General features: G+C 37.1%; 4 protein-coding genes across 9 annotated transcripts; 2 read left to right on the plus strand and 2 right to left on the minus strand.

Annotated features, from left to right (window-relative positions):
• The first annotated feature begins 1,302 nt into the window (after positions 1–1,302).
• On the plus strand, positions 1,303–15,816 carry LOC122289409. The gene is made up of 14 exons (XM_043096379.1): positions 1,303–1,699; positions 3,255–3,419; positions 4,029–4,581; positions 4,675–4,837; positions 4,924–5,082; positions 5,969–6,463; positions 8,220–8,362; positions 8,550–9,130; positions 10,238–10,314; positions 10,402–10,507; positions 12,504–12,800; positions 13,444–13,716; positions 13,810–14,502; positions 14,781–15,816. Exons 1-14 carry the CDS (start codon positions 1,472–1,474, stop codon positions 15,096–15,098), a joined length of 4,251 nt encoding a protein of 1,416 aa, XP_042952313.1. The 5' UTR covers positions 1,303–1,471; the 3' UTR covers positions 15,099–15,816.
• Positions 8,074–9,210, plus strand: LOC122288848. The gene is made up of 2 exons (XM_043095644.1): positions 8,074–8,362; positions 8,550–9,210. The coding sequence occupies exons 1-2, from the start codon at positions 8,131–8,133 to the stop codon at positions 9,146–9,148; spliced, it is 831 nt and encodes a 276-aa protein (XP_042951578.1). The 5' UTR covers positions 8,074–8,130; the 3' UTR covers positions 9,149–9,210.
• LOC122288849 lies at positions 9,202–12,152 on the minus strand. Of its 3 annotated transcripts, none has more exons than XR_006236045.1 (5): positions 11,834–12,140; positions 11,442–11,491; positions 11,243–11,327; positions 10,990–11,146; positions 9,202–9,379 (listed from the first exon to the last, which is right to left on the minus strand). XR_006236045.1 is itself a non-coding variant. In XM_043095645.1 (4 exons), the coding sequence occupies exons 1-4, from the start codon at positions 12,078–12,080 to the stop codon at positions 11,100–11,102; spliced, it is 429 nt and encodes a 142-aa protein (XP_042951579.1). In that variant the 5' UTR covers positions 12,081–12,152; the 3' UTR covers positions 10,754–11,099. The 3 variants fall into 3 exon arrangements, 1 of the variants encoding a protein (XP_042951579.1); XR_006236044.1 differs by lacking the exon at positions 9,202–9,379 and adding an exon at positions 9,398–9,836 and having other exon boundaries at positions 11,834–12,152; XM_043095645.1 differs by lacking the exon at positions 9,202–9,379 and having other exon boundaries at positions 10,754–11,146; positions 11,834–12,152.
• Positions 15,817–17,431: 1,615 nt separating the features above from the next.
• Positions 17,432–21,687, minus strand: LOC122290408 (zinc finger CCCH domain-containing protein 18-like). Of its 4 annotated transcripts, none has more exons than XM_043098064.1 (9): positions 21,528–21,687; positions 21,324–21,373; positions 19,576–20,489; positions 19,321–19,488; positions 19,062–19,244; positions 18,820–18,896; positions 18,402–18,572; positions 18,153–18,270; positions 17,432–18,053 (listed from the first exon to the last, which is right to left on the minus strand). In XM_043098064.1, exons 3-9 carry the CDS (start codon positions 20,472–20,474, stop codon positions 17,984–17,986), a joined length of 1,686 nt encoding a protein of 561 aa, XP_042953998.1. In that variant the 5' UTR covers positions 20,475–20,489; positions 21,324–21,373; positions 21,528–21,687; the 3' UTR covers positions 17,432–17,983. The 4 variants fall into 4 exon arrangements, with proteins under 4 accessions (XP_042953998.1, XP_042953999.1, XP_042953996.1 ...); XM_043098065.1 differs by having other exon boundaries at positions 19,062–19,241; positions 21,528–21,686; XM_043098062.1 differs by having other exon boundaries at positions 17,432–18,056; positions 21,528–21,686.
• Positions 21,688–23,989: the final 2,302 nt, after the last annotated feature.

The raw sequence follows: 23,989 nt of genomic DNA on the forward strand, positions 1-23,989 counted from the left end.
TGGATATGCATCAGTATTTATTGTCTTTCAACTTTTATTGCACTATTTGAGTGGGGAAGCACCCATATTTCTTGATTTTTCCCTTGAACAACACCTCATATTCTTGTCCAAAATAATTAAAAGCACAAAATTGAATGGAATTAAGATGGTTGGTGAGGGAATTATTTGGTCCATAAGCCACATTAAATAAATGATCACAATCATCAAAGCAGGAGATAGGGCCTCTGCCTCTAGTTTTACTATGAATCTTTGAAATTCATACTCAAAAAACACTTTTGGTTGTGTTGTCTTGTTAATCAGAAAGTCACAACTTACGAAAAGGAGTCACAACTCTTGCTTGGACCTAACAAGGATTGATTAAAGCAAATGTTGAGTGATTGGCTTTAAACTGAGTTTTATGGCTGCTGAACCAGGAAAAAAAAAAGAAAAGAAAAATGAAAAACATCCTACCTAGTAGCTGGAGGATTTGGTGCCATGGTTCCAAAGTAGCATTCTACAGATGAAAATTCACCTCATCTAGGTTACAATTTCGATTCAAATTATCTTGGAAAGTTAGCATGTCGGGGATTAGGATGTATCACTGTTTTGAACTCAAGTTGATGGGTTTTGGATGTCCCAAAGAGAAAATATCTAGTAAAAACTAATATTCTTCTTCAAGTACATTGGATGTGGATGTCTGAAGCTTGAAGCCACACCTCATCTCAACAATGACTGCTGCATATATATCAGCCACTCCAGCTTCACTTCCATTTTTACACACTTTCCATTCATGCAAACCCTGGTTTTGGTAAAATCAGCTTACAATCTTTCTCATTTAGGGTTAATAATAAAAAAATAAATTGACTTTTTTTACCCCCCAAAAAAAAAAAAAATATTGATTTGATTTGCCCTTTGCCATTCGTCAGTTGATATTAATTATATATTTAATATGTCAATTTTAGTAAGTAATAAGAAAAATGATATTTATAATTCTAAAACAGGTAAGTACCAAATAATTTTTTAAAAATAAATAAATAAATAAATAAGATATTTATATGTAAAAATTAATTTTTTAATAGTAAATTAATTTTTTATTTTTTAAAGTGTACAGAACTTATATATTTTATGATTATATCTGGACTAATAAATAGATTATTATTATTATTTTTGTCATTAAATGGTAAATAAATGTAAAATGGATGGGAGAAAATGGTTTTTTTGAAAATGAGAGAAAATGGCTTTGGGCTAAGATCTTTGTAACAACCAAATACGTTTAAAATGACAAGCCAATGGCACACAGACACGGACACGGAGAGAGATCCATTGTAACAAGTCAACCGCGTCTCGCTGTCTTCCTTTCCTCTCTGACAAAACTTCACACACACACACAATCGCCTCTGAATTACTATTCTGCCCCTCCCTTCTCCCCTTCCATACCATTAAATCCACACTTCTCCGCCCTCTCCCCACTCTCCCATCCCAATCGCTCGGAATGGCGCAGACTCAAACATCCTCTCTCTCCCAGTTTCGGCTGAGTAGCTCCGGTGACTTGGCACCCGGAAACGCCGATGATTCGGGTCACCCTGGGTCGAACTCCGCCAAATACAAGCTCATGTCGCCTGCCAAGCTCCCGATCTCGAGGTCTGCGTGCATCACGATCCCACCCGGGCTTAGCCCGACGTCGTTCCTTGAGTCCCCCGTGCTTCTCTCCAACATGAAGGTTAGCTTCGGTTCGGTGTCTTTTTCTTTTTCAGTTCTTAATTCTTTCCTCGAAATGTGGTGCGGCTTTGGATCAGGTTTCTACCTTTCTGTTTGGCTACCGAGAAAATAAAAAATGGTCAGAAAGTGATGGAAGATGAAAAAGGAACGAGCTTTCTGCATCGTAGACTGTGTTCCTTAGCTCAACTTTTCGAACTCAAAACGTATTTTTTCTCTTCTTTTCATTCGTGCTTCTATTCCTTCGATTCCTGATCAACCAAACGGAAGTTATCTCTCAGAAATACGTGTCGTTGCGGCTCCCAAATTTTGTAGTGTTTTGCAGCGTGGTGTTAATAAGTATAGTGGCGAATTTCGTAGGACTTGAATGATGTGATATAGATATTTATAGATATCTCAAATTGAGCCCAAAAAAGATGCTTTCTTTGTTTTTCAGTAAAAATTCGATAATTTTTTGTCCTGTTTCAATCTCATATCGCAATTTAGTTTTGATTTTCCATATGGTTTACTAAATTTTATTATTTGGGTGCTCGAGCTGGGACCGTTTGATTCCGATGCTTGCTCATGTATTATTGTATTTTTATGCATTGGCTCCTTTATGCCATGTTATACAGCATTTTCTTTGAGAGAATTGATTGTTCTAATGGAATTTGCTTTGGGGGAATATCAAATACGGGCTTTCGTTCACAAAGTCTGAATGGCCTTTTTTTTTTTTTTATTTCTTTTTTATTTTTCTTTAATGTCAGTGTTGTTTTTTCACATAATGAATCTTCTCTTTTTGTTGGGTGCTTTGCCCTTTTTGTTTGTCTTTTGTTTTTAACGGTGTTTTCTTCGGTGTAGGATACCGAACCTTTTCCATTTGCATATTGTAGAACATCGAATAAATGTGTCAGCATTAAGCAGTGAGGATTACTGTTTGATAAATGTGCCGCAATGGCAGCGGTAGCAGCAGAGAGGTTTGAGAGAATGTGGGTCAAGGTGATGAGAAAAGATGTGATTGTGCTGAGACTGATGGAGTCTTATTATTGGGTGTATTTGCTATATTCGGTTTAAAATTTGTGTAGGCATGGTTCTGTTGAGCTGAGCATATAGATGCATACTATATTTCTTTAATTATCAAACAGGTATCGTACGAGTGATAAATGAATTTTAAACTCATCAATAAAAAGAACTTGTACGTACTTTGCTTTTGCTTACCTTTAGTAATTCATATTAAAATTCTTCTTTATCTTTTTGTGGCTGTTTAAATGGAGTTGTCATGGTATAAAGTTGCTAGAATTCATTTACATACTTCATTGATCAGATGAGCTTGAACTTCTTCTATTACTTTGAGTAAGAATGATATCTGAAAACTTTTTCAGATAGCCCTTGTTAGGAACTGCCATGAATAGTTTTGTCAAGTAGTGCTGGATTTAGGTCATAGGATTTCATGTGTATTGCAAAACATGTGTGTATTTCCCCTTTTCTATTTTAGGTTTCCTCCTTTTACCAAGACTTTGATATTGTTCTTCTGTTTGTTGATTAGATTTTTCTCCAATATTTTTGCACGTATCTTGCAGGCAGAGCCCTCTCCGACCACCGGTTCCTTTATGAAGCCTCAAGCGGTCCATGGCCCTGCTAGTTCTGCTGCACATCCGGTAACTACAGTTTGCACCAACACCAATTCCTTCAATGAAAGAAATCCCAGCTGCTTCGAATTTAAACCTCATGCCACATCAAATATGGTATTGTTCAATGAGTATTCCGTTGATGAAAATTTAAAAATGAGACATGATCTGTGTAGATATATGATCAGATGGGCCTGTAGATCCAGATATATTGTTAATCATAGTTTGCCTAAGTTTAGAACCTGTTTTAAATTGTGTTACTGGCTCCATTACTTATAAAAAAAATTGTATTATCGGCTCCTCAAGGCTCAAGTTGAACAATTCAATAGATGTCTTCTCGTATTAAACCTTAGATATATTAACACTTAACAACTAAATTAGTTCCTTATATCTCCTACAATTGTCTCTTTCTTATTTCCTATCGGTTGTGTAATTATTATGATTGATTTCTGTCTGGTGCTTTTCAATTAATTTCATGTATATGTTGTCATGTGAAGATTTTTGCAAAAGATATGATAGATGAGTCTCCTTTGTAACTCTCTCTCCCCCACCCTCTCTCTCTCTCTCTCTCTCTCTCTCTCTCTCTCTCTCTCTCTCTCTCTCTCTCTCTCATAAGAATTGAGCAGTAAAATATGGCCTTACTAATTGTATATTCATAAAAGCAAAAAAAGAACCCTCTACTAACTGTGAGGTACCGGTTGCCTGATACTATTTATTTACTACAAGGTTCCTGCAGATCTGAACCACCATAGAAATGAACAATCTATCCAAGTCCAAGGTCAGTGCCAACCTCACGCCTTTGCATCATCAGCATCAGTGAAAAATGAGATGGCAGTTTCCTCAAACGAGTTGAGTCTTTCATCACCAATTCACATGGTAACTTCAGGGGCTAGTGCACCGGCTGAAGTTGATTCAGGTGAACTAAACCATAGAGGAACCCTAAATACTGGGTTTCAAACTTCACAATCTGATTCTAAAGGAGGTGGAATTTCTGCTGTTGCCGAGAGGCCATCGGATGATGGATATAACTGGCGAAAGTATGGACAGAAACTTGTTAAAGGAAGTGAATTTCCACGTAGCTATTACAAGTGTACACATCCTAACTGTGAAGTAAAAAAGCTGTTTGAGCGCTCTCACGATGGACAGATTACTGAGATTATCTACAAGGGTACACATGATCATCCTAAACCCCAGCCGAGCCGTCGGTATACTTCTGGTACCATGATGACTGTCCAAGAAGAAAGATCTGATAAGGCTCCATCTTTAACTGGTCGAGATGGTAAGGAAGAAACTTCATGGTGATTTCTGTTGAGGGTGCTTTTATGGACTAATTAATGTGCTTCTTCTTTGTGCTCTGATTCTTGCATTGCAGAAAAGTCTGGCATCTATGGACAAATATCCCATGCAGTTGAGCCAAATGGTACTCCTGACCTATCTCCTGTCATGGCAAATGATGATAGTCTAGATGGTGCTGGTTCAACTCCAAATAGGATCAATGATGATGTTGAGGATGATGATTTATTCTCCAAACGGAGGTATAATGTTTCGCAATTTGAGACTCTTTAAGTTTTTCAAAAGTTGTGCATATGTGCTAACCAAGGAACTGTGAATTATTAAGCAGGAAAATGGACATTGGTGGGCTTGATGTCACTCCAGTGGTTAAGCCTATCCGGGAACCACGTGTAGTTGTCCAAACTCTTAGTGAGGTAGATATACTGGATGATGGCTATCGCTGGCGCAAATATGGGCAGAAAGTGGTCAGAGGTAATCCTAATCCAAGGTATGTTTTACAAGTTGATGACAAGCATGCATCTACAGATAGTCTTTTACTTACATGATCTGTTTCCACATGCCTTCTACTGCTTTCAGAATAATTTTGTGAATATATTATAAGTCCATTGAACTTTTTTCTCCTAACAGTATTATGCATAGAATAATGCTTAGTCCTGCTGCAGTATCCGTTGCTTCCCAATCCTCATAGTCTGTATACCACTACCAAGTAAAAATTGTGCAAAGATAGGTTTTTCTACTTATTTCAAACCAATATGTTTTAATAAATTCTTTGTTAGAAAATTGCATTAAGTTATGAACAAACACAGGTCCGGCATAAGTCAGTGCTTCAGTCAGCTGGTCAATGTTTGTGGAAATCTTTGAGATTCTTCTTTTATGCCCAACCTGGTTTGAGTTTCATATAGCTGTCTGCATTAAATGGGTTTCTGGGTGTTGCACTTTGAAGGACCCCATTAATGACAATGAGTTCCTGTGCAGGGGCAATTTTTTTCCCCTTTATATCAATGTTTCCTACAGTGCAAAAAACTGCTTGTTGAATTTTGTGCATTACAACTGACTATCAATTTGACCAGTAATTCACATCAACTCTTAGAATCTCAAACTCAATTTTTGGTATGAAGACTGCTGGGCACCGTAGCTTTTTCCAGGTGAGAGTTAAAGCCAAAGGTCTTGACTATGTCTCATGGGTGCGAGTATCAAAGTGGTATTTACATATTGTTGTCCTGGATATAGATGGGAAGCACAAATATGACTCCAACATGTACTTTCTCTTTATGAATATACAAAATCTTCTGGCTGGGACCTATTTTTATTTTGCAATATCTTTTTCTAATGTAAGTCATGTAAGTTGCTTGACGTGGTCACATGTAATGCAGGAGCTACTACAAGTGTACAAATGCTGGATGCCCTGTTAGAAAACATGTGGAGAGGGCATCTCATGATCCCAAAGCAGTTATAACCACATATGAGGGAAAACATAATCACGATGTGCCTACTGCAAGGACAAGTAGCCATGACACAGCAGGACACACAGCTGTGAGTGGACCGTCAAGGATTATTAGATCAGAAGAAAGTGATACCATTAGCCTTGATCTTGGGGTTGGGATCAGCTCAGCTGTTGAAAATAGGTCCAACGAGCCCAGGCAGGCACATCATTCTGAAATTCTGGGAGTCCAATCTCACCCTAGCAATTCAAATTTTAAGGTGTTTCAAGCAACCCCAGTTTCGGCATATTTTGGTGTTCTAAGTACCGGCTTAAGTCGATATGGATCTAGAGAAAATCCAAGTGAAGGCCGAAAGATTGAAATTCCACCTTTAAACCATTCCTCTTACCCATTTCCACAGAACATGGGAAAGATACTGACGGGTCCTTGAGATTCTTTACAATGCAATGATAACAAAAATAAAATACGGTGTGATTTATTTTTTATTTTTTACTCTTATGTATTTTCCTTTCTTTCTTCAGCAGTTGAGGACAAGAAGACGAGTCTCTAGATGAAAACAGGATTCGTCTTAATTTTACCTTAATATCTGAGAGCTGTTCTTGACATTGACTGCCCCCCAGCAAATTTCTTTGAAGTCCAATACTGTTTGTATAATGTTGACTTCTGGGTGAAACTCTGTATAAATATGAAATTAAGACTGGTGTATGATTTTCTGACAGGAAGACTTTATTGTAACTTAAGAACTTGTAAGATATTGAAAGGAAATATGGTTTCATTTTCACTTTTTAATGGAATTGTAATTCGATGGAATGTTAAACCTGTAACCGATGATTGAGCTTAGGAGTCCATACGGTATTGCACCTGGCAACAGTCGAGGGAAACGTGCAAAATTCTGAATGCCACAATGTATACATGCATTCATGCGCTCGCGCACAACGTATTGTGTGTGTGTGTATATGTATGTATCTATTCTATGTACTCTGCTTATATGATTATGAAACGATGGTCCATGGTAAAAAATTTCCATTGATGCTCGTCGCTAGATTTTGTATGTTCACCAAAAGGCATGTCTGGTTTTGGATTCGAGTCCTTGATCGGTTTGGGAGAAGGGATATCCTCAAACAGTAGGCTAAGGTTACCGTTACTAGAAACCAACAAAATGACAAATATCAATTACACTTTGATGGTTCCGTTTGTTGTGGGAGAAGGACAAACAAACCATAATTGCCATTTTTGTAGAGAATTGAAGATGGTAAGAGTATTTCAGATCATCTGTAAATAGTATTGAACTGTTTGTGAATGGTAGTAAAGTGTAGTCTGAGATGGCACAAAAGCGTGTTCTAATTCTAGTTCATGCACGTGAAGCAACGGGCCAAACAAATCCAGAAGGCTCTCTTTTAAGGGAATACTACTTCTCATTGCATTCCTGGAGTCACCCAAAAGAGAAAATTCAATCCTTGTGACACTTGACAGAAATACTATACCAAAATAAGAAGGTTAGAATCATCTAGGAAGTCCCAATTTTGAACAAAAAATTTATTTGTAACTTGGCATGGAAGGCACATTCTTCGTACCGTTGACACGTCATATTGAACTATATCACAATAGTTGCGCGAGGAAGATATCTCCACACCTACTTGCAAAGTAGAAACAAATTGTAAATATTATAGAAGTAATATGATTTTATAAAAATATCCACGAAAGGGAATGATCTTTCTTTCTCACTTTCCTTTTGGAATCCACGAAAGAAACTGCCAGCGAAGTTTCATGTGTATAGCAAATACAGAGATGCTGAATATTCTGTGTTTCAGGAAAAGCACTAGTATGTACTATTTTGGCGCTTTTTGGAAGGGTGACTGACATTTGCAATATGGTCTTTAAATGCACTGTTGGGAGAATCCAATAACCCTTTAATTCAGTATTTTGTCTTTGCTTGCTTTGAGACTATGCAACCACGTTGCGCATCGATACTCCACCGATGCTATCTTCCCAAATCAACACCCTAAAGGTTTCAAACGATGCATAAAAGTTTTTTTTTTTTTTTAGCTTCATGGCACAAATATTGTTTTGAACAATATATAAAACAGTGTGGTATGAGAGAGAGAGAGAGAGAGAGAGAGAGAGAGAGAGAGAGAGAGATGCATGCTATCTGGGTTTCCATTAAGGAGACTACTAACTGTAGAGTAAAGCTGACGAATGTGGTTAGCCGGGCCGGAACATGTGGAAAGAGAAGTGACAAGGATATAATGGAACGTGAGCCTGTCCATTGCACGGCAACTCCGATTCGCAAGGCGATTTTCTGCCAGACGCGAACATTACTTTATGGTAAGTCTTTTCTTCTCCATGATGGTATCAACACAACATTTAGATTACAGTGGAGTACGATACTTATACTCCTGCTTTTGTCATTCTTAACAATACTAGAAAAAATGCTGAAAAACTTTGTGAATCTTTGTCACTACTTGGCATGAATTCTCTATTTGTTAAACCTTCCGTTGCCATTTTCAAAAAGGGCTGAACACTGGAGACCCATCAAGAAACATCGTTGAGCTCATCTTTCAAAGAGCGTCCACGAACCCTTCTAAGCCATCAAGAAAGATAAAAACTGTCCTCAAGGTGAAGAATTCCGTAGAAATTCTCGACAGGTTTGAAGAATATAGAGAGAAGGTGAAGAAGAAAGCCTACGAGAGATATAAAAGGAATCCAAGAAGCACGGTGGACGGGAACGAGCTGTTACGATTCTATGGCTCTACTATGGTTTGCTGCAGTGGCAAGTCAAAGCGAGTATCTGAACTGTGTAAAAATCCCACTTGTGAAGTCTGCAGGATTATAGAATCTAACTTTGACACAGATCGCACCAGAAGATATGGTGTCCGTTTGAGCACTGGTAGTGACGACTCGAGTGAGAACATGATTGCCACTACAAGGGTGAAAAATATAAAGAGGGCTGTCATAGTTTGCAGGGCTATTGCTGGGAGCATAGGTAATATGTGGGATGGGGAATATGAAGGTTTTGATTCAGTGGGGAGTGGGCTGCTTTCTAACTTGGAGTGCTTGATAGTGCCAAATCCAAATGCCATACTTCCCTGTTTCGTTATAGTTTTTGACTGATCCGGATCTACATGTATATCTTTTCGCATTGAGCAATAATGATCCAGCTCAGATTTTGCTTACATTTTAACTAATGTCATTAATGTAATACCATACTGCAAAATCAAAAAGCTATCAAAAGTAGCAACGCAGCAGTCACAATATTTCCAATGTTACCCTCAATAGCTAGAAACCATACACGTTGTTTTGCATTCCATTACTGATGTTCTAGCTGAAATTTAGGTTAGTAACCTGAGATGAGGAACAAGATTTGTGAGAGAAAAGGTAATTTATTCCTAATAGATACAAAAAGTAACGTGTAATGGGATTAGACTTCAAGCAACAACTTATCACTAGAAAGGTTTCTACCTCGGTTTAACCGAGGGGTAAACGGAGGGGGAGGATAGAACTAGAGAGGAAAGAGAAGGGAAAGAAAGAAAGAAAGACTACTGAGGGAGGGGAGGCTAGATTTAGGTTAAACCTAACCCCAAAACAACATTGTATTATTAACGACTTATATATATATATAATTACAAGTATTTTAAGTTGGGCTATAGGGGCAGGCTGGGGTGCAGGGAAGGTGCGGGGCCTGGCCTGGCCCAGGCCCCCACTGCCTTTCACAGATGCGGGTGGGGTGGAGCTGTGGAGGGCGGGCAAACGGGGTGTAGAGCCTTGCCGCCTATCCCTACGTACATGCGGACCGATTTACCTGGAAAGACAATGCAAATAACCACAGTAATTTGTAGGACATCATAGTGATAGATATAGCCCCGTAAGATTCTTAATTATTATAATCGAATCCAAGGGTCCAAAATAAAATCTCCAAGTCTATCTACGAGTAGGTCACAAAGGAACAGTAAAATTCCTTTACAGTAAATTTAAGAAGCTGCTGATTTCCACTCTACACGATTTATCTTGCAAAAATGATTTAGTGGCAGATATTATACAGGATAGAGGATAACACCAAGCAGCAAAATGAGCCTTGGTTTTTATTTTTTCATATAATGATGAGATGTAAGTAGGCATATATATATAACAGAATAAAGGAATGAGAAAACTCCCGTGATTGTCACGTACTTAATTTTTCATTTGTTTCTGTAACTCATGCAGAAATTTTGCAGCTATACCAAAGATTCTTCAGCTATTAGGCAGCCAATCCATCACTTTCCTGATTTGAAATCGATAAGGTTTATTTTCTATTTTAAACCAAGGTTAGCCTTCCCCTTAACAATGATGATTGCTCTGGATAAGGTTAAATGCCCATGTGTAATCAGATTGGACCACAGAGTCACAGGACAACTGAAAGCTGGTTTTCCCAAGTACGAGAGGAGAACAGGAAAAACATATGCAATTATATGTGGTATTGGTAGAGAAGCAAGAGTCTGTAGCAGTCAAATAACTCGCTTTCTCATTTAATACTATGTCAACCAAGGCTATTGTACAATCTAACTCCTAAGAACTTAGAGATTCTCACTAGGTCTTAATGCATGTGGCAGAAGAATGTCTAGATGGACAACGTATCCCTCTCATCCTCTTTCTATAACCACCATGCCATTAACACATTAAGTTGATGCCAATCTATTCATATTTTGTGCCAATTTCAGATTTTACTTTCATGATAAGGAATTAAAGGGGAAAACGGCACTCAAACTTCTTAGTTAGTGAACTTCCACAATATCCATTTTGTTTTTGCAGCTTGACTCAAGGTGTTTTCTGTATGCAAAACACTACTAGCTTCGGGATTACGGTTATGCATGCTTGTTTACAATTGAAATTGCGCCAAAGACATGCAGATATGTACGTAGAAACTATACATCGATGTTTCTGTAAAGACAATAAACTTAGCAAGTAATTGACATTACATATAATTGGCTGCGCTGTCCACGTTGATAATCTTGTATAAGCGATCTTTCCTGGATTCATATTGTGCCATTGAAGTAATGCGTATTATTGACATAAAAATAGGCGAGCTCTAACCAGAAAAGAATCGTTTCCACGACTGCCATGGGAGAAATCCTCCTGCCAGAGAAGATGAATTTAATTACACAGATGCTTGCCTAATTTAACAAATGTAGACATAACACAAAAAGATACTGACTATAGAATCAAACATACCACATCCGGGGCATCGAAAATAGTACTTATTGTCTCTGAGAACAAGCCCTGACCCTCCACATACCTCACATTTTCTCTGTGCCATCTGCCACGCAACGTAATAAATTAAACAAACCATTGATAGTCAGATACTATGTAATACACGTCATAAAGGGATATAAATAGGAAGTAATGTTCTCTTATCAACACGTGTGCTTACAATTCTTTTGCTGAACTCTATCCCTGGCACCACAAAGGGTGTAACTCCAGCTGCACAAACAAGATTTTCTTTTTTAGCACTAGATTTTAGAGGGTAACTACATGACGGAGTCAAATTTTTAGTTCAATTTTCTGACTAACAATATCAGTTTAAAAGAACACAGAGAGATATTAAATACTGAACTAACGTGCTTTAGACTCTTCATAAAAATGATGATCAGGAATTAGGAACAAGAAAATCGTAAAACTATAAAGATGCTAATTCTTATTAGCTAATAACAGAGCCAGACGGCTGAAAACAATGTGGATCGTAAAACACAGTATATGTTATATAAGATATTAACGAAATAAAAACCTTATTTTCGGGAAAAAAAAAAAAAAAAACCATAATACCTAATGCGCCGACAACTATTTGCCAGGTGAGCTCCACCCCGGCTGGACTCGCCGCCGCCGCCGAAACATCGTTTATCGCCGGAATCCTGGTTGTTGATATTCTCCTATTTCCATTCAAATGGGTGCACCTCTTTCGGGAAATAAGAAGATGGGATTTTGTGGGTACGATTTTAAAGAGAGTGTGGTTTGAGTTTGGAAGTGTGGGAAGAAGCAGCGATGAAGAAACTGAAGGGACCAACGCTTCCATGCGAAAGCGTATAGACGGTCTCGGACTCGAAGAGTGTTTGCCTTGGTGGCCACTCAGTGGTCAATCCTCATGGTCCGGAGTCTGGACGTTTATATTCGGCCACGTGGGCTTCTTCGTCAACACATAAACGACCTAGCGTTTCGACTAATTTTGGTTAACGTGTAAAATTGTAAATCTATCAAGCAACTAGCCGTTTGGTACACATGAATCAAGCAGAGCAACTAGCCGAAATGGAGCTTTTGATATGAAAAAAACGACTGCCCGTCTTTCATCTTCAAAGAAACTAAAACGGTTACAGTGGTTAACTTCCACAAGGCCCCCAAAGTAACTAACAATTAGTCCACTATATGAGGAAGAAGAAGAAGATATTTTTCTGGCTAGGGTTTTTGGGTGTATTCTCTCTCGCTCTCTCTCTCTCTCTAAAAAATGACGGCTTTTCTCTATCTGTATCCGTTCAATACCAACCTCTGCACTCCTTTGAACTTCTCAGTTTCGCACTTGACCGTACAGTCCCTCTCAAATTTTATTGGAGGAGGAGGAATTGTTAAGCGGAGGGGCAGCACGTGCAGGTTCGTGGCGCTGTCGACGCACTCGACCCCTAGGATCCTCAAGTCCAACCGGAAATCGCGCTACGGCCACCTACTTTCGCCGTTCGATACTGACGACGAAGATTTTGATGATGAAGACGACGAGGTGAAGGATGATTCTTCGGGGCCCAATGTGAGCTTACTTGCGCTTTGCCTACTTGGAGATGTTTTCCTTGCTTTTGGAAGTACGCATTTTGCTTTAAGTGAAGTCTTATTAGTCAGGATTTGACTGCACTTTTTGGAAGCTCCTTTCGTGCTCCTGGTTTTGCTAACGAAATTAAAAAGAAATCGGCTTTTTCTTTTTCAAGATTTGTTTTGTTTTGTTAAAGCTCCTTTCCTACTGCTTTTGGAAGTAGAATTGCTTTCTTATTCGTGCTTAGAAAAAGAGAGTTTCGTACTTTGTCGGACAGACTTGAACCTGCTTTATACGTTAATTTCTAGATAATGGGACTGGTTAAAATGCTAAGAAAATCGACAATTGGATCTAAGTTTTGGACCTCATTTTGGTTCAAGAGCTGTATTGTTATTGAGCCAATTGAAATATTTTAGCCTCATTACCAGTGTAGGTTTGCTTGAGATTTTACGGTTTTCTGTATTGACTACTCCCATTCTAGCTAGTGGCATGTTCACAATCATGGATAAGCATAAGTTTAATATGTCATTAGAGCATGGTGGTGTGCCAGTAGTTGTTACATGCATACAGATGCATGAGTTGATACAACTTGCTACTTAGATTTTCTAACACGTTTTGATATTAATGTGGGATGAGTCTGCAGGATAACTTTGCCAAAACTGCAGAATTTGATGTTAAGGGAAAGAGATTGAAGTCCCAGAACGAGCATGAAGCAAGAAAAGGTAAACAGAGACAACCAGAGAGAGACTGGAGCTTCAGAGCATCCAAATCTGGACAAAGCCTCAAAATTGACAAAGATCAATTGGATGCGAGAAATGACGAGAACACCATACTAAGGAGTGGCATTGGAGATTCCTATCATGATTTCAATGAAACAGAGGAAATCAGATCCTTAGATATGAATGGCAGAGGGAAGGTAAGTGTACATTGACATGATGAGCTGTCAAGTTTTCCTATGAACTGTACTGATGGGACCAAGTAGCATTACAGATGTTTTCTTTGATTACAGTTGATCACAAGGAAATCCATGGAGAAAAAATATCCTCGGCTATGTGAAGAAATAGATTTTGATAAAAAATGGTTGCCCCTTCTTGATTACTTGACCACATTTGGCCTTAAGGAATCACACTTTATACAAATGTATGAAAGGCACATGCCTTCCCTTCAAATTAATGTGTGTTCTGCACAAGAAAGGTTGGAATACTTGTTGAGTATTGGTGTCAAACATCGAGATGTGAGAAGAATACTTTTGAGGCAGCCGCAAATTTTGGAGTACACAGTAGAGAACAATTTGAAGTCCCATGTTTCTTTCTTGATGGATTTGGGCATTCCAAGTTCCAGAGTAGGGCAGATAATTTCAGCTGCGCCATCTCTATTTTCTTACAGTGTTGAGAACTCATTGAAACCCACAGTTAGATACTTGGTTGAGGAGGTCGGCATCAAGGAAAAAGCTTTAGGTAAAGTCATACAGCTTAGCCCTCAAATCCTGGTCCAACGCATTGACATATCATGGAATGCTCGTTATACATTTCTGTCAAAGGAATTGGGAGCACCAAGAGATAGTATAGTCAAAATGGTAACTAAACATCCTCAGTTCCTCCATTACAGTATTGATGATGGATTACTGCCTAGGATCAATTTCCTGAGGGGTATAGGGATGCGTAATTCTGACATCTTGAAAGTTTTGACCAGCCTTACACAGGTCATTTTACTTCCTTGTATGCATATTTTCATTTTTTAAAATTCCTTAAACTCCTTTCTTTGGTGGGTCAGAGATTGGAGTGCTTATGTTTATTGTGCTGTAAAGATCTGTTTAATCATTCAATTTTTAACAAAAGGCTGTTTAGTCTTTCATATTTTTCTCCTCGTAAATTTTTCATCCTGCCAAAATTTCGAGTCAAATGCTGTTCAGTTTAATCAATCTTGTTGTCTGATATATTCCATTTACATTCCCCTAAGCATCAGACTCTATGTTTGCAGGTATTATCCCTATCATTGGAGCAGAATCTGAAGCCTAAGTATATGTACTTGATCAATGAACTTCGTAACGAGGTGCATTCCTTGACAAAATATCCTATGTACTTAAGTTTGTCTTTGGACCAGAGAATTCGTCCTCGCCATAGATTCTTGGTTGCGCTTAAGAAAGCTCCAAAGGGGCCATTTCCTCTCAGTTCACTGGTTCCAACTGATGAATGTTTTTGTCAGCAGTGGGCTGGAACCAGTTTGGATAAGTATTTGGCTTTTCGGCAGAGACTACTACTCAAGGAGTTTGCAAAGAAATACGAAAAGAAAGGATAACACTGCCCTCTCTATTGTGTTCCTGGCTTATGATACAAGTATTTGAATAGCAGTCTCTTCGTTAACTTCGGCAACCAAAAACTTCTTTTTGTTTAATTTCACTGAGGTTTTGGTGAATCTCAGCATCTTTGACTTTTGTTAGCCTCTAGTAAGCAAATGCTATGCCATGGTTTGGCAAAGAGGTACTCAGCGCTGTAATTGGTGCTGAAGCTGCTCTGGTGGCAGAGTTGATGTTTGCATTCTCAGTTGAAGGCGAGAGTTATTTTCTAAGTTCTGGCTATCTAAAGGCGAGACGGCATCATCTAAAAGTCTGTTACGTGAAAGAGTTTTAGATCCTTGAACCAGAAAGTGAATGAAAATGGAAGTCGCATGTTGTTCCAACGATGCGGTTTACAAGCGACAGATAGTGGAGGATATATGCGGGAGTTTCTTCTTCCTTTCTTTATTTTTTCCTAAGCTGTATATATTTTGGAGTTAAGACCCCATTTGATAGTCCCCATGAATGATTTTGTCAATGTAAAAGGTTGTATTAGTTGATTGCTACATTTTGCATCTGTGCTTCTCCAGCCATTTGCTTGCTATCCGTTCTAGGAAGAACTGATATGTTTTCCTAGCAGATGGCATGCTTTTTTTTTCCCCCTTTTTAAGCATTTTAGTATGTTAACGAAAATTTGCTTGGAATAATAAGGTATCTCTGTCTGCAGGTTTTATTTGTTTACTGCTGAAGATCATTTTTTTTTTTCCTTTTCTAATAGCTTTAAAAATCCATTTCGGGTACTCATCCTCATTTCAACTCCTTTATGGTTCTCAAGTTCTGTTGATCGTTCTATACATTATTTGGACGTTACAAAACCATCAGAATTTTACATGGTACCAACCACGGGGACGTTAAGCAAATCTCAGTTAAAAAGCTCGAATTTGTCGTCTTTTCTAATCTCTTGAACGTTATAAACTGCCCCACAATTGATTGAAGATTTGATGCAAATTACCCCGATTAGAGACTTCTGATTTAAATAATTATGCACGAGGATTCTTAGATACTGTTGATATCTTGCCCGTGACATTCTATGCTCAATGGGTTCTCATTGGAGACAAAAGCAGAAACGGTGATGTCTAAATGGTGTTTTTGACCTAATCATAGATATCTCGTTTTCAAGTTGATTTGACTAATTCGTTTATGAATGATTCATAATTCAAGCAAAAATCATATTCCCTTTTCCCTTTCCTTGTCAGTTTATATATTTCTATATTGTAACTATATTGCCCATTTTCTTCCGAACTTACTACAAATCCAGGTCCTTTCCCTGTTGCTTTAATCTTTTCATGACCATAAGAGGGAGAGGGAAAAGAAAGAATCTGCAACATGCTAGTACGATTAAGGGTCAAAATGGTAGTTGGATGTCTTCTATATACACCAATTAAAAAGATGATGAATAAGCTCTTGAAGGATAATTGCCACGTTTGCGGGTAGAAGTCTTCTAGTTGAAGTTGATGCAGTTTGGTTGCCGAGCCTCTCACACCTGCTCTCTCAAAACCCATTATTCTTCCTAAACTTGCGGGTGTTTTGTGCTGTCAGTAGCCGAAAAGCAAGCATCCAAAGAAGTCCAACTTAGCCAGGGAAATATCATAAAAGGTACCAATCCCATCAATGGGTGGTGTGAATTTTTTCTTTACAAAAACAAAATAGTGAATGATTATGAACAGTGTATATTATTGCTTGAGGTCTTTTCGTCTTATCAATCATTTTGTTGGTCATATTACTATGCCTAAACATATATAGTACTCGAAAATTTGGTAATATATGGCAAACTTGTATATTATTTTGAGATTTTTCAAAGTGTTGATGTTGCGTGGGTTATGCTCTCGAGAGTGGTGGATTTATTGGGTTATTGGAGGAAGATACAAGGATATCATCAAGTGACAGCAGTGTAGAAGATGATCCCACTGTATATCATGGTGTATTTGGTTGGAAAGAAATGCGTATTGCTTTGAAGATATGGAACGCTCTATGACAAAGTTGAAGAACTTTTTCCTCCACACTTTACTGTTTTGGTTTTCCGCTATTATACTAAAAGGGGACGATGTTTATGATTTCTTGTCTTTAATTCATCGCTCATAGAACGTAACTAGTTGTCTTATTAACACTCCATGTACATGAACTATGCCTATTTTCTGATAAATAATATTTTTCTCTTACTTAAAAAAAAATATTATTTTGATGTCACTCTTATTTATTGGGACAGAAATTTTTCTGATCTGATTACAGGGCGTACTGTCAAATGCAAAATCTAGCGAGCAGTTTGAAAGAAAAAAGCAAGGCTATGAGACAGAAGTATACCCAAATCCACCAGATATGAAAACCAAAACATATTTGGAGATGGAGAATGGCCATTCTTTCTGTATCTGCAAACAAGTGCAATAAACTAACAGAAACACTAGAGGTAAACTGGAATAAGCTGCTGCTAAACCTTTTTTTGTTGAAGATAATTAATCTATTGCGATCAGTGCCATAGAGATTCTAAACATATTTTGAACACTGCTAATACTTCGGTTCCTTTCTTCCACTAAAGACTAATAATAATTACATCCTCGGCTAAATATTCAAATCTCTTGCCTTCTTTCTGTGATTGAGATAAGAAACTGTAGTCTGTAGAACCTTCTGACATATACTTCTATGTATCATATTCTTCTTTTCTACTTCAATCCATGTAATAGGGAGGAAATTCCTCCTTTGTTTCTTTGTTAGGCCATATATACTTGCAGAAAACTTTGATTGATTGCTGAACAACTCGGAAAAGGGTAAAAGGGAGAAAGCGTGTATCAAACCAAAGAAGTTGCCTTTAAACCAGTACTCTTTATCTCTATAATCTTCTGTGTTGCTGAATCTATATGGCTGTTGAAATGCCGCTAACTATTGGAGATGCAAATGGGCTTTCAGGGAGATTGAGAGCTTGACTGCTGAAGAACAGAAAACAAAAGGAAACCCCAGTCAGAAAACCAATTAAATCATAACTCTTCTGTATAGGGGTCTCTCTACCAGAAGTTAATTCATACCTCTCCTGGTCAGTGTAGGTGTCTGCATGCCTGGGTTTACTGTCATCGCTAGCAGAACCACTGCTCAAAACATCCAGTAGATATTCAAATCGTTCTGCAGATGGGAAATTTAAAGGATCTGCGACAGGTATGATATTTGAGTTAGAATTAAGAAGAAGAAATTCCCGAGTACAAAAAAAAACAAGGAAACGAAGTAAGAAAACCACAATGCTAGGTGGTGAGGTACGCAAATGGATGAAACATCAATACCATCAGAAACTTTTAACCCCTCCATTGAGTAGCCAAAGTAGGGCTGATTAATTGGAGGTTTCTGTGCCAACTGCAGCCCTGCGAGGCGCATCCTCTCAAGTTCAAATGCCCGTTCTTGCTCTTCCATAAGCTGCTTTCTCAGCGACCTAGGGGTTTCATATCCTCTTGGCACTGAAAAAGAATCATTCGTCAGACAGCATAAAAACTCAATAATCACCACTGCTTTTTTCTATAAAATACAGCAACCAAGTGAAAAAGCAAGGACAACTCAGAAAAAATGATAGAGAATAAGAAGCATTAATAAGGAAACAAGTGCCACAACTGCAAGCTATATTTAGATAGATCCAGACTGTTAAGAAAAACAGGCAACAGCTTTTCAGAAAATAATGGGCCGTAAATTATAACAGACTCTACTCACTTGCATGAAGCTCAGAATCCACGTTAACATAGTGCGGAGAATAGTACATTTGAGCCTCAATTCTGTCCGGGTATTTCCTGGTGGAAAATAAAAAATTCACATGAAAGTGAGCAAGTGAATAAGATCCTAAGCTTCAATTCACAGCTCTCAAGAATTTGTTTAAGATGTGCAAATCTATCAACCTATCAATCTCTATATAAGCTAAAGATGGGTTCTTGATAGTGTGGAGAGAACCAATTTACCTGTCACTAAGCTTTGACTTTTCCCTGTAAGGTTTCACAAGAACGCGAGCTCCACAAACAAAGTGCGGATTTCCTTTTGCCAAAATAATTTTCACCGTGTCTGCACTATCAAAGGTTACAAACCCAAACATCCGTTTCTGTTGGCAGGGAATCCTCACATCTTCAACTCTACCAAAAGTACTGCTACAAACAAAACCCACGATTAGAAATCTTTTAACGCAAATTTCTACCAAGAAGAGTTTAAGATGGAATTACGTACCTGAAGTAATTGGAGACATCCTCTTCTGTGAAAGTGCTTTCAGCCGGAAATGTTAGATATATCTGTCGTGATCCACTGACAATTGGACCAGGGTCACTTTTCTCATTCCGATTTTCTATGTATTTTTCAGCATCTTCAGCCAAAATTACTGCATGCTGCCCATGAGGCCTGCAGATCATAAAAAATGAACATACCTGAAAAGAGTACTTGTTACAAGATGAACAACTCCATTGAAGACCTAAAATTGGAGTGTACCTGTCAATTAATCGAATACTGTTTTTCAAACGAGCAAGAAGCTTTGTCAAACTATAACCAGCTTTACCATGTCTTTGGCTCTCAGTGAGGTACCCTTCTGCCTGAAGAACTTTTCCAAAGTTCTCATAATATAGCATAGGCAAAGAAGCAATTGAAACAGGATTCCCTCTTCTTGATTTTAGAATCTCAACTATTTCTAATTCTAACTTCTCAAGCGACATAGGCGAGAAAAATTGGTCCTCATTGATGGCATCATTTCCATACATCTGAGAGAAGCTCTCGGGCATGACTTGTCCATGGAAATACCTGCAGCTACTTCCATGCTTACAAAACCCCTTGTTGAAATAGTGACACTGCTTAATCGGAACTTCAGGTAGGCTTGAAAATCGTCTACTTGTTCTTGCACTTAAGTTTCCCATTGCAACATCAGGATAAAGGTAATCATTTGAAAAACCTGAGACTCCAGAATTTCCAGGTAGATCCTCTGAACCCAAAAACTGAGCCTGGTTTTGGAGTTCAGCAATAGAATCCGAGCTCCGTGATGGAATGAAATCAGAACTGTGCTTGATAACTAGCTGAGGATCCCAGTAAGGTGATGAAACGCCAAAAGCTGTTGGTGATGAAAACGGCCTTGAAGAAACACGTGAGAGAGGACTAAAAACTGGGTTGGTGGGTGGTGAGATTTGAGATGGTGAGGACTTGGTAGCTAACTGTTGTAGTTCAGCTTTGGCTTTGAAAATCACTTCATGAATCAAGGGTTCCGGACCCAAAGCCAACCTAACCATTTCATGATCCCCACGATCTTGCAAAAGAAGATACCCTATAATCTTTTTGGCATTTTCTGGTTCTAGTTTCTTGATTTTGTCGAACACAAGTTTTGTATAGTCTGAGAAATCCATCAATTATGTACCCAACTGCAAATGAACACAAAAACGTTGAGCAAAAAAAATGGGAGAAACAAAAGAGGGAAAGGAATAAACCAGAATTATATCCTATCAAACATAGAAGCATACCTATAAATGGTAAAATATGCACCTAAAGAAATGTTCATCAGGAGTGACAAAGAAAATATACGTGAAATAAAATATAAAAGAAGTAAAGAAAGATCATGAGTCGAGCATAGAATCTAACGCTTCCCGTCAATGAAAAAATGGAGATCTAGCATACCCTAATTTACAACACCCTCAATCAAAATAGAACATCAATTACTGTCAGAAGCTTTAAGAAGAGAAAAATCTGTTCCACCAAGACACACTGACACAAAAATAAGAGAAAAGAAAAGAAATCTCGGCAAAGTTTATTGCTTTCAACCATAGAAGGTAACACATTAAAGAAATAAAGACAGAATGCAAACCCAGAAAAGCAGTAGATGATTGCCAGTATCACCATAAGACCTAGATATACAAATTTCTCTCAAATCTGGAAAAAGGAAAATGGAAAAAACATATTACCATAAAAATCACATTTTCACAAAAACTTCTCTTTCCATAGAAATCAAACACAACACATTATGTCACCAACACAAAACAGAATAAACACTTACAAGTTGCAACTAAGGAAACTCTACGCAAAACGAAACAATCATCCATACCACTCAATAAACTCCCATGATACAACTTTTCGTAGAAACCCACAAAAGAAAAATTCAACTTGAAGTTCTAGGAGTTATGAATTTGCCCCCCCCCCCCCCCCCCCCCCCCCCCCCCCCCCCAAAGAAAAAAAAAACTTCCAGTCATTTGGCAGCAAACCTTCAGAAAAATTTCGGTCTTGTTAGATATCTGGAGCAGGTGACAAAGCCCTGCATATACAACAACAACATATATCAAGCAAGTATAAAGCAAAAATCTGCATAAATATTACTCTCATTCAAGCAAGCAGATGAATAGAAAATGCAACTGCAAAAAGACTTGACTAAGAAATAGGAACACACACCCCAGACGAAACACACCCACCTTATCTACGTAGTCTCATACAGTGCAAACAGCAGTCAGACCTCAACGAACCAATAGAGAGGATCTTCTTCAAACGCCATGTTTAACTCTCTCTCTCTCTCTCTCTCTGTGGGAAAAAGAAAAGAAAAAAACTGACATCGTGGTTATCTAAAAAACCCAATTTGAAATAAAAATACACAAAATAATCACATTTTTAAAAGAAAATGTATTTTAGTTGTTGTCAACAGCTTTTTTTTCAAGGCAGTTTTCGTCGATAACTTACTAGACACTGACATTGTCTCCAGTGTTTATCATTTGAGGCTATTCCTTCAATTTTTTTTTTTTTCCTGGAAAATAGAAGACTAAGGATATATTTTTCGCCGAATTTTCGAAAGTGATCTTAACTGCATGGACTACGTGATTGACATCATTATCCTTTCTAGTAGAACATATCCCATTGTAATTCTGGAATTATAATAATTCTTTTATAATTCCAATATGCATGCTAAATTTAGAAGTTTCAACACACGTCGGCAAAATGGTCCTCCTCGGATCACAACCGTTGGATCATCCTCGAGATTTGCTGACCTCTCATCTCAATGCGGTGGTGGGATGGGGACCATTTTTTGAGGACATAGAACTTAGTACTGTACAAATTTTATTATTATTTCTTTTTTAATAATTTCAATAACTTTAATAATAAAAACATAATTTTTAATTTTATTTAAATATTAAATAATATTAAATATAATCATAAAATATGTAAATTTACAGTAATTTCATTAATCATATATGATTACAGGAGAAGAGAAGGGCCCACTTCTTATTTTCTTGTTGTTGCAAATGGGACCCACCCCTAGTCAATTTATTTATGAATATTGAAAGCATTTATTTCACACAAAAATATCCCATCTTTCTCTTTTTGAATACTAAATAAAAACTAGAGGGAGTGTACGTACCATTTTGATTCCAAAAAGGTCAAAAAAATGATGAGCCCACGTGTACATCATTCATTATGGGCATCTGTGGTAATCATTACTGTTTTTTTATTTTTATTTTATTTATTTTTTCCAATTTATTTAAACAAATAAAAGTAATTATTTCGTTGGAGGGAGGATAGGTTGGTAATTACAGATTGTGAAGAAGGCAGTTGGAGACTTTTGAGCAACTTTGGGTAAGGAAAAAGAAAAAATATAGGGAGTGACCGCTTCAACTGGCTGGATTGGCTGAAATCTTACCGTTCAACTTGTGAAAAGATCTTTGAGAGAGAGAAAGAGAGAGAGATAAGCGTTCTTCATTTTAAATCCCATCCATCTTCTACGACTCTCTACCTCTTTCCTTTTTTTTAGTAATTTTTTTGTAGTTAAGGTTATGTTTGTGTCAAACTTATCTCAATCAATCATAGATAAGATTTACTAATTTTTCAATTTTACTTAAAAAGTTAAACATATCTTAACATATTTTAAATATTTAAATTCCGTTTATGCAGAAAGATGATCTTAAATAATTTGTAAATTATAGTAAAAAATAATAATAAATTATTAAATAGTAATAAATAATAATAAAAAGTGGTTATCTTTCTAGAATTGATAAGATTCATAAAATACTATTATTCATAAATCAATTGAAATTATCCAAAATCATTTCACATCCATACGCAATTTAAAGCATTTTTCTATTAAATTTGAATTTACAAATAAAAATTTTCATCTTTTATACATAAAAAGTAGAGGGTATACTCCAAATTTTACTATTAAAAATTAATTCTTTTTAAATAAATCATATTTTATTCATATTTTTTAAAATAATTACGCGACAGTTATATTATTCACAATTAAAAATACATTTTCTCATATATAAATAGAGTTAACTAATTTGTTAAAAACTTTAGATACATATCTATAAAGGTTTTTTTTTTTTTTTTTTTTTTTAATTTTTAGGTTAATATTTAAAAAAAATTAATTTAGTAATAATAAAACAAGTGCCGCCCTTTTGGGCCAAGTCGTGGAGCACGATGATGCATGGCATGAGACAAGTAGACAAGCATCAATGATTGGCATGCAAGTTGGCCTTTCTATTGCCTTTCAACAGAGTGATCATCATCTACTACATGCATGCATTATGATATGCTTACTCAAATTAAATTAATTAATTAATTAATTAAACAGCGATGCGGCGGTTTCTCTCACATATCTTCTCATACTTACTCAACGTGCACTGCACGTGTGACCAGTTAATAAAAATAAAATAAAAAATAAAAATAATAGAAAATAATAAATGGGAAGGGAGAAAAGAAATTTATACAAAAGTTAAACAAAATATAATAAAAAGTGAAGAAAAAACATTAACTTTACTTACAAGTAATCAATTACATTTAGGTATATAATTATAACAGCGAAAAGTTTAACAAAAAAATTTTTGAATGTTTATGATGTTGCTTGATTTATAAGATTGGCGGTTCTGATGTAGATGTCCATATTGAC

Source organism: Carya illinoinensis, chromosome 12 (genome assembly GCF_018687715.1).
Source record: "Carya illinoinensis cultivar Pawnee chromosome 12, C.illinoinensisPawnee_v1, whole genome shotgun sequence".
NCBI classification, from domain to species: domain Eukaryota; kingdom Viridiplantae; phylum Streptophyta; class Magnoliopsida; order Fagales; family Juglandaceae; genus Carya; species Carya illinoinensis.